Raw genomic sequence first — 16,219 nt, 5'->3', positions numbered from 1 at the left:
AATAAAAATCCACGGCACGGTAAATCACCAGCAGAGGGCACTGTAAGACATGCTACACTTTCATACTTTTTGAAAATATTTCAGAATGCTAAAACGAAATAAAACTATAAATAATACCGCATTTAATGTGGGTTGCTGAATTATACTTATTCATCCTATATTTAATGTGCTTTTATCGGTGTGTATGTTGATGAGGTTAGGCAAGGTTACGAAACGAAACGCAGTGCATGAAAAATATAATGATGGCACGAGTTTATTACACGATTGAGGTTTTGAAAAAAAAGAGAAACAAATTTTCATGAATCAAAGACTCGTTTGAACACCTTGGCAGTGGCGGTGACGCCCACGTCCGTGTGACTGAGGCAGGCGTGCGCGCGGCGCAGTAAGTTTGAGCTCACTCCTGCAGCGCGCGAGCTGCGTGTCAGAGCTGAGGAAGATGATGATGAGGAGGATGATGTACGCGGGCTGTGAGTAACGCAAACAGAGCGGATTCAGATCTTACTAGCACCTGCTGGAGGCAGTTCTGAGAGCTTGAGCTCTGGGTGTGACGGTGGTCTTTTGTCCTCCAGCTGCTTTCCTCTCTGATGAATTAACTGGAGTATCCTCTCTATTGAACTGGATCGAGCTTGAATTACGTTTAATTGAAAAGTTAGGCGCGCGTATGCTCCGTGGTTCACTGGTGCATCCGTGTGTCCGCGCACTCTCAGCGCATCGGTAACTCATGTGCTCCTGTGATTATTTGGTGCTCGTCTAATGTCACCCAGTGAGTGAGCGCGCTCCAGATGCACTCGCTGTTTGATCGCAATTGGAAAGGGCTGGGAATCGATCTGTCTCCGGTCTCGCTGCCCCACGCTGCTGTGAGGATGTTCAGCTGTGTCGGGTGTTTTTGGGTGCTCCTGTCCTCCGCCCTGGTCGCGATTTGCAGTTTTAGTTTCATCTCACCCGCTTGGATAGTGAAGGACCATCTGAAAAACAAGGACTCCGTGAGTTTCGGGCTCCTGTGGCACTGCTCCGAGTCTCTGGATCATATGTACAGATGCTACACCTTTGGCGGGCTTGGCAAATTTCAAGAGATTCCTTCAAGCTCTTGGCAGGTAGGCTGGAAGTGGATATATATGGTAAACGTGCACTAACACATAAACGTTTGAATGTATTAGGTATAAAAATTGAGCATACCGCAACTTTAGAATAAAACGTAGCCAGAGCTGCAGAATTATTACAGGATGGCTCCTAAACCAGCCACATAGAGGAACTTTTCTGATGGGCTTTGATTCTAAAGAACATTGTTTTGGTTAAATATTTATTAATTTTAAAAATAGATTGAAACAGAAAGTGCATTTATTTATTTATATTTATTACAGGTTCTAACTTACTTTTCAAAAGTTGAAATGTAAGATTTTGATCGTTCTCAATTCATACATTTCCTTTATAAAGTAAACTCATAAAAGGTGTTAACATCAATGCAATGAAACGTTGCATTTTTAAACAAAACAATCTTGATATTTTCCCCATTGGTATTCAATCGATGAAAATTACTTTAGCATCATGCCAGCATTTTAGAGTCGAGTTTCTCTAAGAAGTTTTTGTGTTTCTTTTCTTTTCTTTTTCTTATTATTATTTTTTTACATGACAAGAGTAGCTTTAACCTGTCTGTATTTGAAAATCTACATCAGAAACTAAATTAATCTTTATACACTGGAAGTTATTTGATGCTTTTGTTAGCAACTCAAAGGCTTATGCAGCCATCCTCTTGAAGGCAGTCTCAGAAAAGTGAAACAATTGTCATCATACATTCACACACAATATAAAGAATCCACATCATCAAGGCAAATTAGATTATACCTCTTGGTTGGTTGGTCTATAATCAGATCTTTATTCTTGGACATGTAATTACTGTTTTAACAAAGACAAAACCATAGTGTGAAGAAGTTTCCTTTTGAAAGATTTTCCTTTTAAATAATCAGCTTTATATTGCTTTATATACTTGTAAAAAAAAAAAAAAAAAATGTATTGAGAAAGTAAAATGGCATAGATGGCTCTTGGCACATTCCTTGTTTATGATGGGAAAGAAGAGCAAGCATTGCTTATCTCAGTGCAGGGCATAGTAGTTTTGCTCATTTGACATAGGTCTATTCTTAGCAGCAAAGTGCACCAAGCATTTTCAATTATTCAAAGCTCATAAAACAAGAGTTGAAATTGGACCATCCCAGTAAATACTGATGAGTCCTACTGGTAAAAATGAAAACATAGTTACATAACCTGTTAAAATTTCCTTTTGCAGTTTACAACTTTGTAAAGGTAAAAATTATCTGGCGTGTCTTAAAACAGGGTCACATAAAAAAGTCCATGATCTGAGCTAAGGGGACTGTGTCAAATAAGGCTCGATATTTCTGAAGAGGTTAGTCACACTGAGTGTGTTTTGCAGGCTTTATCGGACTGTCCTCACTAATGTTTGTAAATTCAGTGCTGATTTGTCCTTGGGGAATCATTTCACTGCACCCACTGCTTATGTGCAACTGTATGATCATTATAATAGCAAACATATCACATTACTTTCACATATATGAAATGCCCAAGAGGTTACATCTTTTATTTCACACTTTTATCTTTTTCATTGTTTTCTGGTTAATTTTGACCCATTTTCAGGAATAAAAAAATACAATATAAAATATCACATTGTTTTTTATATTGAAATCAGGCTTTGTCACACTGTCAGGATATCGCAACAAACAAATTTAACCAAAGCCTTTTTAACAAAGTGTTTCACTTGTATTTGACCGTCCAATGTTTTTTTCACCTTGCAAATCAGTCTGACCTTAAAACATGTAGCATTTAGTAAGATTTGGCCCCTCACATTTACAGTTTTCCATGATAGAGATGATAAGGCTAAAGGTCACCTGGAGGAAAAGGCCCCAAGGATATCATTTTTTCCTTGCAACAAAAACACAGGAGCTCTTTCTAAACACCTGTACTATTGAAACAGATTGTTTTGCATAAATGTGGATTTATAGTGATGGATGTCCAAGTGGGCTCATATTGACAGCTCCTCACAAAATGGAGATTTATGTGTGTATAACTAAAACTGTAGCTCTGGACAGTGTTCATTCATATATATAATATTTATTCTTTATAAATATAATTTTTCATGAAATATTTATATATATTGGAAGGAGGTGTTTAGACCTGTTGTATTCTATTCATGATTTCCAATAAGGATCAAATTTCTTAGGACAGTATCTTTAAAATAAATGTTCTTTGCATGTTCTTTCTAGGTCTTTGCATGTCATAGAAGAACCATTTTTGGTTCGCCAAAGAATCTTTTAAACAGTTCTGAACAAACTTTTTTTTTGTGTGTGAAGAACATTTTCATAATCTAAAGAAGCTACTTCCACTATAAAGAACATTTTGTAAAATGGAAAGAGTCCATGGATGTTTAAGGTTCTTCAAGCAATCAACTTATGAAAGGAATTCAAGAGTTTAAGGAATTAAGGAGTGTAAGGCAAAAGTTGTGTTGTCAGTAAACAACCCATAGAAAGAAAAGATCACAATTGAGATCTCTAATATCTCAGCTGATGCTCATAAACAGCTAAAAGGTAAATGCTGAGCAGTAAATGGAGATGTTTAACATAGATCTCAGCAAGGTCACCAACTGTGATCAGATTTAAGTAAAAAGAGATTTTAAAATAAGCTCATGGGTTTTGTTTCTTATATACAAATTGTATAATGTTTTGAATGCTTTGCAAAGACTTTCCATTGACTTCAATTGTTTTTAAATTAAGCTATATCTCTACCCTGGCTCTAAAAATACATCTTACGCAATCCTCTTCATGGTATAAAATTTTAATTAGTACATTATTTTTATCAGATGTCCCAGAAGAACATATATGAAGTCCATAGTAATGTAGTTTAACATCTGTGTTGCCCTGTTTTCAACAGACCTTATCCATTTCAGATAATAGAGAACTATCATAGTCTTCCTCTTCCTAGTTCCATTAATACCCTAAATCTCTCTCTCTCTCTCTCTCTCTCTCTGAAGCACAAGCAACCTTGTGTCTTATGATTTATGTATCAAAAATTTGCTTTTGAAAGTATATATTAATAAATTGCATTTCTTGGATTTGTAGAAGGATTTGAAGGGCGGAGGATAAAGATGTTCTGTCCATACTCAAGGCATTACAGAAGGAAAGAAAGGAATGGATTTGGGAGCTATGTTTGGCAGTGATGTGTGTATGGCTTCTGCTAAATGCTTTAGTACATAGCTGAGTGTACACACTACACAGCTCTGACTGACGAATCATTTATTTATGAGCATTGTTAGCACTGCCATCTTTGTTGTTATGGAGGTGAAGGGTTTGATAATGTTTCTGAGTAATATATTTGGCTGTTTGGTTGACTTCTGAATTAACCAATGGTGTGAGTTTGGAGCAACATTGTTTGTTTGGACCAAAGGCAGGATTGGGAGCCTCCTGAAAGCCTTTTTAGGATAAATAGTAGTAATTATTAGGGCTGGGTTTTGACACAAATGTCACGATTCGAACTGATTCTCATTCACAAGATTGCGATTCTATTGTATTACCAATTTGATTCGATTCAACACTGATTATTTTGGATATATATGAGGTACAGTTGGGTTGGGTAGCGAAATCTGCATTCTGATTCGGTTCGGTGCATACCGGTTCCATAGGTACTGCTGCCATATTGGTACAGTACCTAAGGTACAGTAGGCTACATGCCAAATTTTCTCATGGAAAACAAATCTCTCAACTAAAGCTGTAAAATAAACATGAGAGTCAGTTCGTTCTACATTATTATAATTTTTAAGGTTGACTGATTTGTTAAAATAACACATCTGGCTAATGAGTTTTATTGTCACCAAATATGTTTGTTTCAGAGGTAAATGTGACATTGAAAACAGGCTAGACTGATCAATTTTTGTGATTTAACAATTGATATCATTCTGTAAAAAACAGAATCGATTAATATTGAGATATCAATATTTCTTACTAATAATTATTGACATTGCTCACCTAATTGTCTCTGCACATTAAATGTTAATTAACAGAAAATGATTTGTGCTGAAGATTTTTTGAAGCTGTATGCAGCAATTATTGGGGTTCAAGCACCAATGTCTCATGTACAGTGGCGGCAAAATGATTAAAACACTAGTATTTTCAACAGGTAAAAAATGGTATTTTGCTGTAGTGTGTCAGTAGGAAATATCAGTTTACATGTCCAAACATTCATTTTTGTGATTTTTGTTTGCACAAGGAGTCTGCCAGCAGCCAGTGCTCCACACAGAGATCTGATCTCACCATCATCATCAGTACGTCTGGAATCACATGAAGAAACAGAACAAACTGAGACAGAATAAATCAAGAAGAACTGTGGCAATGTCTCCAATATGCTCCAAGAAACCTAAGCTACCGAAAAACAATGTGCATGTGCACAGGGCAAAAGCTGCTTTAAACGCAAAGGATGGTCACACCAAATGTTGATTTAATTTAGTTAATAGAAGTAAATTAATGAAGAAAATATATTTATGACATTTTGACAGCATCCTCATTTTACAGCATTTTTACACAAGTGCCTAAAACTTAAACTAAAAACTATAACAGTACTGTTGCTTTGCAGGTAGGTTTCTTGAAGAATCTGGGAGACGTTGTGACAGTTTTTCTGGATTTAGTCTGTCTCGGTCTGTTCTGTTTCTTATGTCATTCCAGACACATTACACTTTAGAGGGATAGCTCACACAAATATGAAAATTCTGTAATTTACTCAACCCCAAACCTTTCCAATCTTGCATTAATTTCTTTCTTAATTAAGATCTTTTGAAGAATGTTGGTTACCAAACATCCCAACAGCCACTGACTTCCAGAAAATACTATGGAAGTTAAGGGCTGTTGGGATGTTTGGTTACCTACATTCGCCATTATGTAAGTATTATTCTATGTATTAGGAGTGATAAATAATATTGTCTCTAAATTTTAATTAGACAGACAGCAATATATTCAGTCATGCCTGGTAGCAAATATTGTATGTTCTCAATATTATGAGGATATAAGCAAGGTAAAATTTAATAATCAGTTAATGATCAGATTTCTTTGCAGACTGGTTATATTAAATTCTGCCTTCATTTGTCTTTCCTATTGATGCAGATGGCTTGTATTTTAGAAACTGTACCCTTGGGGGAATAAGAAGTTCTTGAAATTTGTCACATTTTTTCAGAATTTCCTGTTGTCCATGTGTACCAAGTTTTGCCAAATTTGAACATTGTATTCAAAAGATATAGGCGAGTTAGTCATTATGGGCCACACCCACAAATATATATCTCCATGATATATATTGTTATTCGTAGATGCTTTACTGGCTCAATCACATAAGATATCATGCAATTAGCACTGGCGTATCACTCAAAGGGTAGGTCTATCTTTTTCCTCTTGCTTCTCCACTCAGATTTGCTGACAGAGGCTGTTGTCATGCATGAATGGCTGCCTCTCTCAAGTTTGGGTGATCTCATGTTAAATGTTGTGCGGCCCACTCGGCCATCAAGCCACAGTCCTGCCTCAACTCATTGATGTGTAGATTATTCTATTTATTTTAAGACCCCCCCGTCACATGTTTCCCATATACAGACACACACTCATGTTTCTCAGCATGCCCAGTGCCCTTCTCTTTAGAAGGCAAAGGCTCATGGGGCTTGTGTTTAGGCTCACAGCATAACATGTTTTTGGAGTTTCGTAACTAATGGTACGTACTGCAGGTTTGGAAAAGGTAATGGAACGTTTGGTGGTAAACTAAGTACCATAACTAACAATGCATTATATAGAGCTGTAGCTGTAAAGTGTTGTTTATTTTATAACTCTAGCTTTTTGCATTTGGAAACAACTCTGTAACCATGTCTTAAACAATGGGACCAATTCGTTTTTTTCTCATTGGGAAGTAGGCATTTTGAACTATTTGAGAATATATTAAAATACCTTCACACTAATATGCCTAATATAAGTTGAAAACACAAAATGTTTCTTTTCTCATCACAATCAGTTTGGAATTACATGAGACACATAAATTATGCCATATTTTCTATTCTAAATGGCAAAATATAAGAAAAATGTTGAGTAGTTTGCATCACTATATTACTGTCAGTGATTTAACATTTCTTTCATAAAATAATTGTCATATATTAAATGTTTCACCTCTTTAATCTTAATTCACTCTCTTCCAATGTAAAAATGTACACTTTGTGCTAGAATTTGCACTCTGCTTCTTTGAACCGTAAACGTGCCTACTTGGCCATCTCAATGACTTTGATGAGCGCTATAGGACCACTGACACAGACCAGCCTTAAAGTGGGGAGACTAGTCCTCTAAAATGTCTAGTGAATACAACTCTGCTTCCCAATTGTATTTAGGCTTGAAAATTTATTACAATTGTATTCATATTTTAACATTATCTTGATGAACAAAATGTGTAGGAATCATAAAACGTTGTTGATGATAGAACTGCAAATATGTGTTTCTATTCTCAGATCTTAGTTCTTTCAATACATTTTTCACAGTGGAATCTGCAAAACCTTAACCCAGTGCCCACATAGTTCATCTTGTGAAAATACCCTCTCATGTTTTTGTGCTGCATTATTAAGACATGTTCTTAGTCTCCAGTCAGAGACTCTGTGTTTGTATTCCTGCTTCAGACCCTGTTGTTTTGTGGTTGATTTTTTGTGATTCTCTTTGCCTCCATCATCTCCATGTTTCAAAGCCCCCATGGGCCAAAGAGCACAGTCATGACTGGGATTTTACTGCCAGCTTACTGATAGAGAAGGTATTAAATTAAGTATTAAATCTTTTTGTCCTTTTGAAAGTACATATTTATACGATGATGATTGTAAATTGTTCTGTAAATAAAGTGAAAGCAGAAGACTGATTTAACCATTTTAATCTTAAAACCACTAGTATGAGTTTGATATGTAAAAAAGGGGTTGCTTAAATCTAACCAATGTGTTTTGGTTGTAAAAAAAAAAAAGATAAAAAGAGAAGAAAACAAAAGGGACATTTTATTTTGTGTGTGTGTGTGTGTTCATCTAAAATGTGGTCTTTTATTATCATGATTTGATGGCAGGCTAAATCCAGTTGGTCTTTTTCATCATCATGTTTGGATGCCTTGATGCCTTAAAGTGAGAAGACCCGTAATCACTAATAGAGCTTCTTTCCATCAGTGTCCAAGTCCCCATGGGCACAAGTGTGCTGTTGACAGGCCGAGTTATTTGTTCTTGTTGAGGAAGTCATTCTGCCCTGGGCTACAGTGGTTGGACAGCGATGAATGAGCTTTAAAATCGGGTGTAGAGGAAGTAATGCTTGCCAACCGGTAAAGTCTCACTCAAACTGTTAGATGTGACAGAACGGTAAGGAAGTTAATATTGAATGTTGGACTTATATTAAAGCTATTTTGTCTTCACTAAGGCAGTTAGGGTTTTTCCTAAAATCTTGAACCCGGAGTGATAGAATTAACTGGGTAACTCATTCTGCATAGTTTGTGCTACAGACACTTTTGATTTTTTTATATTGTATTTTTCCTGGTAGGTGAAGAAATGGGACAAAAAGAAGATAAAACATCACTGTAACTATAGGCTAAAGTCTTAATAATAGTTCTAATTCTATTTCTGGTTTTGAAGTGAACATCCAGGGAACACTCTATCCCATGTGGCCAGAGGATAGCGAATAGCAGTAAAGCAATAACCAACTGACACTAGTAGGTCACATGACAATCAATCAATCACCTTTATTGACAATGACAACTTTTCGCATGTCTGAATTGCATTTATACCTCACACATCCATACCATATACAACATACTTTTTAATGGTCACAAAGTAATTATTCAAAAGAAGTACCAATTTAAGGAGTATGCGATTTTTGCTGAGTATGCGATTATCACCGACATCATCTTCGATGCAAATCTTCCCACATCGTGACGTAGACATGTGGTGGTGTGTTAGAACGAGATGTTTTAGGAGGGTGTGGTTGACTCTTAACTTTAATAAAGAATATTTCTTTGTGTTTGAGACTTTAGTCTTTGCAACTTTAAAAATCTTCTTTATGCACAAAGAGCTTGAAACACTCCAAAGAGAAAGGAAAACTTGAAATAGCATCATACCGTATGACCCCTTTAACATCAGCATTGCGTGAATATGCGTATATTGTTTCTATTCACATGTAGATTTACATTTCTGTACAGTCTAATCTCTAATTGTCATACCATGCAAATTTCATATTCAAAAATAATTTTAACCCAAAAAGAAAGTTATTCTTTCTTTGAACTGGTTGTCTTCAAAATACAAATCTTGCGTAATCTTGTTCCATTTAAAACCGGAATGCAATTTAATTTAGTAAATTTCGTAATCCCAACATAACTCTTTCTGGATTACAATCCACCATCAAAATAAATGTAATTATTCTAGCTGCTGTGAGAAAAGGCTATAAACGATCTGCCACCTGTAGGATCCTCAAATGCGATACAGCCTATAAGCCGGGACAGCTTGTTTAGAGAAGTGATGTAATGATGCAGCAGCATTATGTTTTATTTTAGTTTAGTTTAATACATTTTCTACAGACCCCTAGTCTCTGGACCCCAGTTTAAAACCCTCTTATTTAACATGCTATAAATGTAATGCGCTAGGGGATGGGCTCACAGTTCACAGAATAGCTCACACTTTCCATTCGCTCTCTCACATCACACATGGTATGACCCTTTTTTTTCCCTGTAGGTCCTTGTAGTCTGTATCTTGAGAAGGCAGCAGTAATTTCCTGCATCTGAACCTGTTAAGGGTTCTCAGCCCCAAGAACCAAACCACCGAAGCTGCGAGTTTTATCATGGCCGCCACATTGCTGTCTAATGAAATGATGGATGAGGCCTAGTTTCTCTCTCTCCATCTTTTACTCTGCCTCTCTCTTCCTGTCAGTGCAGGAATGAGAGAGAGTGTGCACAGAGCAGGGCAGAAGCATGGCAGTCCCAGCAGAGAGAACCCACATATTAAACTGGCACAGGGGCCAGCGGATCAGCTGTCAGGCTGAGAGATATACAACACCCCGACTCCATGCATTTATACTGAGAGCAGAGCAGCATAAGAAGAGGAAGCTTTCAGATCCAAGTCAGTACATGACCCAAGGTTTTTCTCACTGCAGATTTACAGCATCATAGTTAGAGATCTCCTTCTTTATCTGTACAGTTCTGCACATAAGTTTACATAGTCCTTGAAGAATCTGTAATGGTCATTCTGTATTTAAAATTTTTTTTTTATTACTTAATAAAAAATATAAAACCTATACAAAATATGAAACAAAATCTAACTGCAGTTTTTAGTTATTTATTTTTAACATTTTGCAGTTTCCTTAAGGAATATGTAAATTGATGCGCAGAACTGGATAGCTCTCTTGTTCTTTTCAGGGCATTCAGTGAATCAACAAACCCTCTGACTAACGGAAATATCCTCCTATTGTGTGTGATGGTCGCTTTCAGGTAAGATATATAATAGAGTTATTTTTGTGGAACAGGACTCTGGGGAGAAGTTACCTCCAAATCAGATCAAGCCCAGAGAGGATGGGGAAGCAAATCAGTGTCATTCCCTTTTTTATTCACTTTTTTCCTTCAGCCCTGTTTACAACTTGTATTAACATCAATCTTTGGTGATTCAATCACAAGAGGTCCGGAAAGACATTTGCAAGAAGTCTTTTATGCTCACCAACTTTGCATTTATTTGATTCAATTACAGTAAATACAGTAATATTGTGAAATATTATTCAAATGATTACAAATACAAAAATGTAATTTAGTCCTGTGATGGCAAAGCTGAATTTCAAGCAACAATTTTTATCATGTTGAAAACAGTTAGTGGGTTAGTTCACCCAAAAATGAAAGTTCTGTCATAAATGACTTCCCTCATGTTGTTCCAAACCCGTAAGACCTCCGTTCATCTTCGGAACACAAATTAAGATCTTTTTTATTAAATCTGAGAGCTTTCTGACTAGTGTTAATTTAGTCAGATATTTTCATTTTAGTCTTAGTCCAGGGCTAAAATGTCCTTATTAATTTTTATCATATTTAGTCAACCTTATCGTATTTAGTTTTAGCCAAGTTTTAGTGGACTAAAAGTCTCAACATTTCAGTCTAGTTGTACTCAATGAAAACTTGACATCTCTCTCTCTCTCTCTCTCTCTCACACACACACACACACGCTCGCAAGCGCACACACAAACACAACATACAAAACTCAGCATTTTAACATTCAATAGCAAATACTTAAACTAATAACAAAACATACTTACAGTAGCTTATTCAAAAGTGCCAGGTTGTTGTAGCAAAGTCAGAATGATCTCCTCTCCTAGGAAATGGTCGTCCATAAAATGCGTTGCTGTTCTGTTGTAAGTAATCTTAAAGATTCCTACATGCATCTACTTTTTACCAAATAAAGTGCTTTTGCTGTCTCGTATATACACACAGCATCTCCCTGACATGGCTGCTTCAACACTAACTACGGTTACTGAAACCACGCCTTCTTTCTTTGCATAAACATTTGTGCGGCATTACGCAAATATTTCCACATAGTGACGTAGACACGTGGGTGCATGTTTGAATGAGCCGTTTTAGGGGAGCGTGGCAGAGTCTTAACTTTTATAAAGAATATCTCTTTGGATTTGAGACATTAGTCTTTGCAACTTTACAGATCTTCTTTATGGACCAAGAACTTGTAACAGTCCAAATAGAAAGGAAAAATTTAAATCGTTTCATATGAGCCCTTTAAAACAACAGCGATTAAGTGTATTTATTCAGTGATCAAAATCACAAACAATACAGTCGCAATCTCATGACAGAACACAGACTGAGTGACACTTTCATTTAGATCGCTGAACTCCAGCTTGTTTGTTTTTCAAATCATCTTGTGGCGGCGCATACGCAATGAGGAATGAGTGCGTGTGCTTGGTTGCTATATTGCTTAAAATAAACAAAACACTCCGGGCTGATTTGGGGATATGAACTCTTGATATCTGGCAACCCCGCTCATGAGAGCTCACGTAGTAGAGACGTGTAGAGCAGTCTGCAATAACATTTTGTCTCCATTTTTTGACGAAAATACAAAATGTTTTTTTGGGAAAGTTTATATCTTTTTGAATGAATTTTAGTCTCGTCTTATTTCGTCAACAAAAAAGGAAAAAAAAACAGGAAAAAAGCTTGTCAACGAAAATGTTTCATCATATAGTCTTCATTAACACTATTTATGACTCACGTTTGAACAACTGTTGTCACTTGGACTATTTTACCAACGTCATAGCTACGTTTCTGTGCGTTGATCGTGGTAGTATCCTTGCTGTCTATGGAAGATCAGAGAGTTCTCAGATTTCATAAAAAATATTAATTTGTGTTCCAAAGATTAACGAAGGTCTTAGGGGTTTGGAATGACTTCAGAGTGAGTAATTAATAATAAAATTTTCATTTTTGGGTGAACTAATCCCCTTTTTGTGGAAAACATGAGACATTATTTGATTAATAAAAAGTAAAAAAAAACAGCATTTATTTGAAATAGAAATCTTTTGTAATAGGCTGTTTTTAGTGCCACTTTTGATGAATTAACAAAAAATTTAGTTTTAGTTTCACAACTATGACAGCCTTAAATAAACATGTAAATTACTTTGACTGCTTATTAGGTCAGAGCAGTTCTCTCCATGAATGCCCTCTACATTGACTTCACCATCTCAAGGCTTTGTTTTTTTGGGCACTTTTCCACTGAGAATGGGTAATAACTTTCTATGTGGATACTTTATATTGGTCGTGGGCCCTGTGTCTCACCTTAGTTGCCCATTGATGTCAACATTAACAAAAGTTGCCCGGCAACATTGCTCAAAACGTTGCCCCGTGTATCATCAGCCTAATTGTAGCAAAAGCATCTGAATGCAATAAAGAGCAACAGAAGAGTGACATTGTGAGCTCAGCGTTTGATGGGATTTAATCTGGCTGTGGTTTATTGATAATACACGGCACATATTAAAATGAGTTTGGATTCCTTTGGGAACTGCAGTGAGAGGATTGTGGATGAGAGAGCTCAGCGTCAGCATCTGTGGCAGAGATATGGCGACAGTTTGGATAGCATGGCATGCTGGCATGATAGATAACAGTAAATAATAGAGACTTTGCTCTCACAATAGTGTTGAGAAACTGTGATCAGAGTCCCGGTTGCCACATAAAAACTTCATAAACAGGAAATAAACTCTTTTTGAGTGCAAAAGTATAGGCAGTTTAATCTTAAACACTGCAGAATCGATTGCAAATCTGTCCATCCATCCATCCACTTTAAAATTGTGAGTCCACCTATGCAATCACTGAAAACAGGAATGTGCGTACATTTATCCTTTTATCAATCTATCCATCCACTTGAGAATACAAATCTATAAATCCATCCAATTGTCCACTACAGAATTGCACATTAAAATCCAACCAACCAAAGTCTTGACATTTGAAGTCTAGACAAAATCTTGACATTTCAAATTAAAATTACAGTAACTTATTCATTTCTATTTAAATTATTTTTCCGTTAATTACAAAAATCTTGACATTTCAAATTAAAATTACAGTAACTTATTCATTTCTATTTAAATTATTTTTCCGTTAATTATTTTTCCGTTTGCTTTTTACATTCAAATAGAAAATCATTCTGCCTCAATTCAGATTCAGTGTAAATTCAGGAAAGACTATTTTGGTTCAGTTCTGAATCTCTGCGAGTTAGGAATCATTCGTTTCCAGGCCTAACCTCAAACATTATGTGAGAAACCCCAAACTGTTATAAATTGGTTTAAATTCAGACATTGATCAGAGCTCATCTGCTTGGGTTTTTGCGGCTCAAGGCTAATCACAACCCTGTCTATCTGATTTGGAATTCTCTAGCAGGCAGACCAGCTTGAAAGCAATTTGGCTTTTAGGTGAAATACAAAAGCTTCTCTATTTGTCACAGTGTTTGAATTCATTGGGAATGGGATTTTAGATTTGTTTTTCCTTTGGCTTTAGTTTAGGAAAATGCTATAGAATGGTATTTGCAGTGGTATCAGATGCTTTTGAAAAAACAGCTGCTTGGACAGTTGAGTGAACTGTGATGGATTGAGTTGCCAGCCTGGGATTGGATTAAGAGGTATTAACAACATTAGCAGTGCATGGACTAAGAGGGAATTGTGGGCGATGTTATGCAGTCATAATAAAACAACATTCATAATCCATTGTATTTCTGTAAAAAAGTGATATTCAATTAAAACCAAAAGTTTAAAAAAATAGTTTTTGCATATTGACAGCTCATAGTGACTAGAGCTTCAAATATCCCTAAAAAGTGATGTAAAAAGTTCTTAAGACATGCTGTATTTCAAGTGTTTGGTCTGTGGTCCAAACTGTTATGGTATAGAAAACTTCTGGTATAGGAGATTGTCTACATTGCTTAACGCTGCAGAAATTTTTTGTATATAGAAACCTATGACTGGTGAACTGGTTACATGTTTTTGAATGGGAAATGGGGGCAGTTTCAGACCACACTTTTGAGACTGGGCCTGTCCAAATACCCACATTGCATTTTTTGCACTTGGTCACTTGTCTACTTGCATGATGTTTTTCACATTTTTTCCACTAGTGTTCAAGTAGGTGTGATGACCACAAATCCAGAGCTTTTCATTACCAAATGGGAAACACTTAGGCTAACAATACATGGGGCAACTTTATGAGCAATGTTGCTAGACAACTTTCGTTAATGGTGCCGTCAGCAGGCAACCAACCATGTAAAGCATAGGGCCCATATAAAGTGTTCAGATAAAAATTTGTTAGAAATTTGCCCAAACAACACTGCTCAAAAAAGGTTGCCTAAAAAAATTCCCCATTTATCATTAGCCTTATACTGTTTGTACTTGGTCACTTAATGTGTTTTTAGTGATGGGATATCTACCTAATTTGTTAAAATGGTTCCATTTACACTTGGATACTTAAATATATTTAGGCAAAACGGATACAAATCCGATCTTTAAATCCCACGACATAGGCAAATCTAATGTTCACCTCAACAAGCAACAGATATGTGTTGCATTTTACTCATTATCAGCTAATTTCAAGATCAAAGACCACAATAGGAGAGATAGCGGCATCGACACTCGTAAGATAAGATGGTCTCATTAGTTCTAATGAACATGATTGTGTTTTGAGTGTATGCAACATACTTTCAGTTTCATTTGCACTAGTTTGCACATCAGCATGCTGAAGAGGTAATCAACTACTCATTCACAGTGATGGGATGCATTAGCCTATAACACGCTCTCACACACAAAAATGTATTTAACATTTTGGGAGGAGTAAAATTTACATGTGTGGCTTCAACAGTCAAATGCATTTACACTTGTCCAATTTTGTCTGGAATTCGTCCCAGACCACCTCCTAAAGTGGTCTGAGTGATCAGATTTAAATCCTTCCCTGAAAGGGAAACTCATGAATTGATCAGGTGTAAACAGGCCAATAGTGTTCTAAAAATGTTTAAAATGAATGTCTAAATGTCAGCTCAGTTGTCCTATATGTAAAAGACAAAAACTTCTAATTAAGTAATAAAAAGCAGCTGCCAATGTTGTACAAACACACATTCTCATCTTTGCATCAATAAAATGTGCAACAGTTTAATTTTACTACCAAATTATATAATATCTAATTATTAAAACTTTAGTATAGGGACCAGTTCTCACTAGTTGCTTTTTAGCATGCCTGTTAGTAACATATTGGCTGTTTAAAGCACATATTCTGCATGACCATATTCTACATACCTAATCCTATGCAATACCTAAACTTAAGAACTACCCTACTAACTATTAACAAGCAGCAAATTATGAGTTAATTGAGGCAAAAAACATATTTAATGGTTTGTTAATAGCGAGAATTTAACACACTTTAAGGAGGTGAAGCTAAAACTCTAAAGTATTTGTTCACCAAACCAATACAAAGAACAGAATTATTTTGGCATAGGCCCCATCCGTAGCTGGAATCAGACGTAGTAGATTCCAGCTATTACTGCCGAAGACGAAGGCAGGGTGGAGCATACCCCCACATGGACGGGGCCAACCTGGTGGTGGTGGTGGGGAGGATGGGGGAAAACGTTGTGGCTGTATCTGCAAACACAATAAAGGGTGAGCAGAGGGCTATTATATTTCTTGTGTTGAGT

General features: G+C 36.2%; 1 protein-coding gene across 1 annotated transcript in view; it reads left to right on the top strand.

The window, feature by feature from the left end:
- The first annotated feature begins 231 nt into the window (after positions 1-231).
- LOC113049734 (transmembrane protein 211-like) overlaps positions 232-16,219 on the top strand; it is a 169,539-nt gene continuing 153,551 nt past the window's right edge. The window contains exon 1 of the mRNA XM_026212338.1: positions 232-1,094. Within this exon, the coding sequence (XP_026068123.1) occupies positions 783-1,094 (312 nt within the window). The 5' untranslated portion in view covers positions 232-782. The remainder of the gene's footprint in view (positions 1,095-16,219) is intronic.

The sequence above is a fragment of the Carassius auratus genome, chromosome 30 (genome assembly GCF_003368295.1).
Source record: "Carassius auratus strain Wakin chromosome 30, ASM336829v1, whole genome shotgun sequence".
NCBI lineage: Eukaryota > Metazoa > Chordata > Actinopteri > Cypriniformes > Cyprinidae > Carassius > Carassius auratus.
The sequence above is the reverse complement of the archived record's forward strand: the minus strand, read 5'-3'. Positions and strand labels throughout refer to the sequence as shown.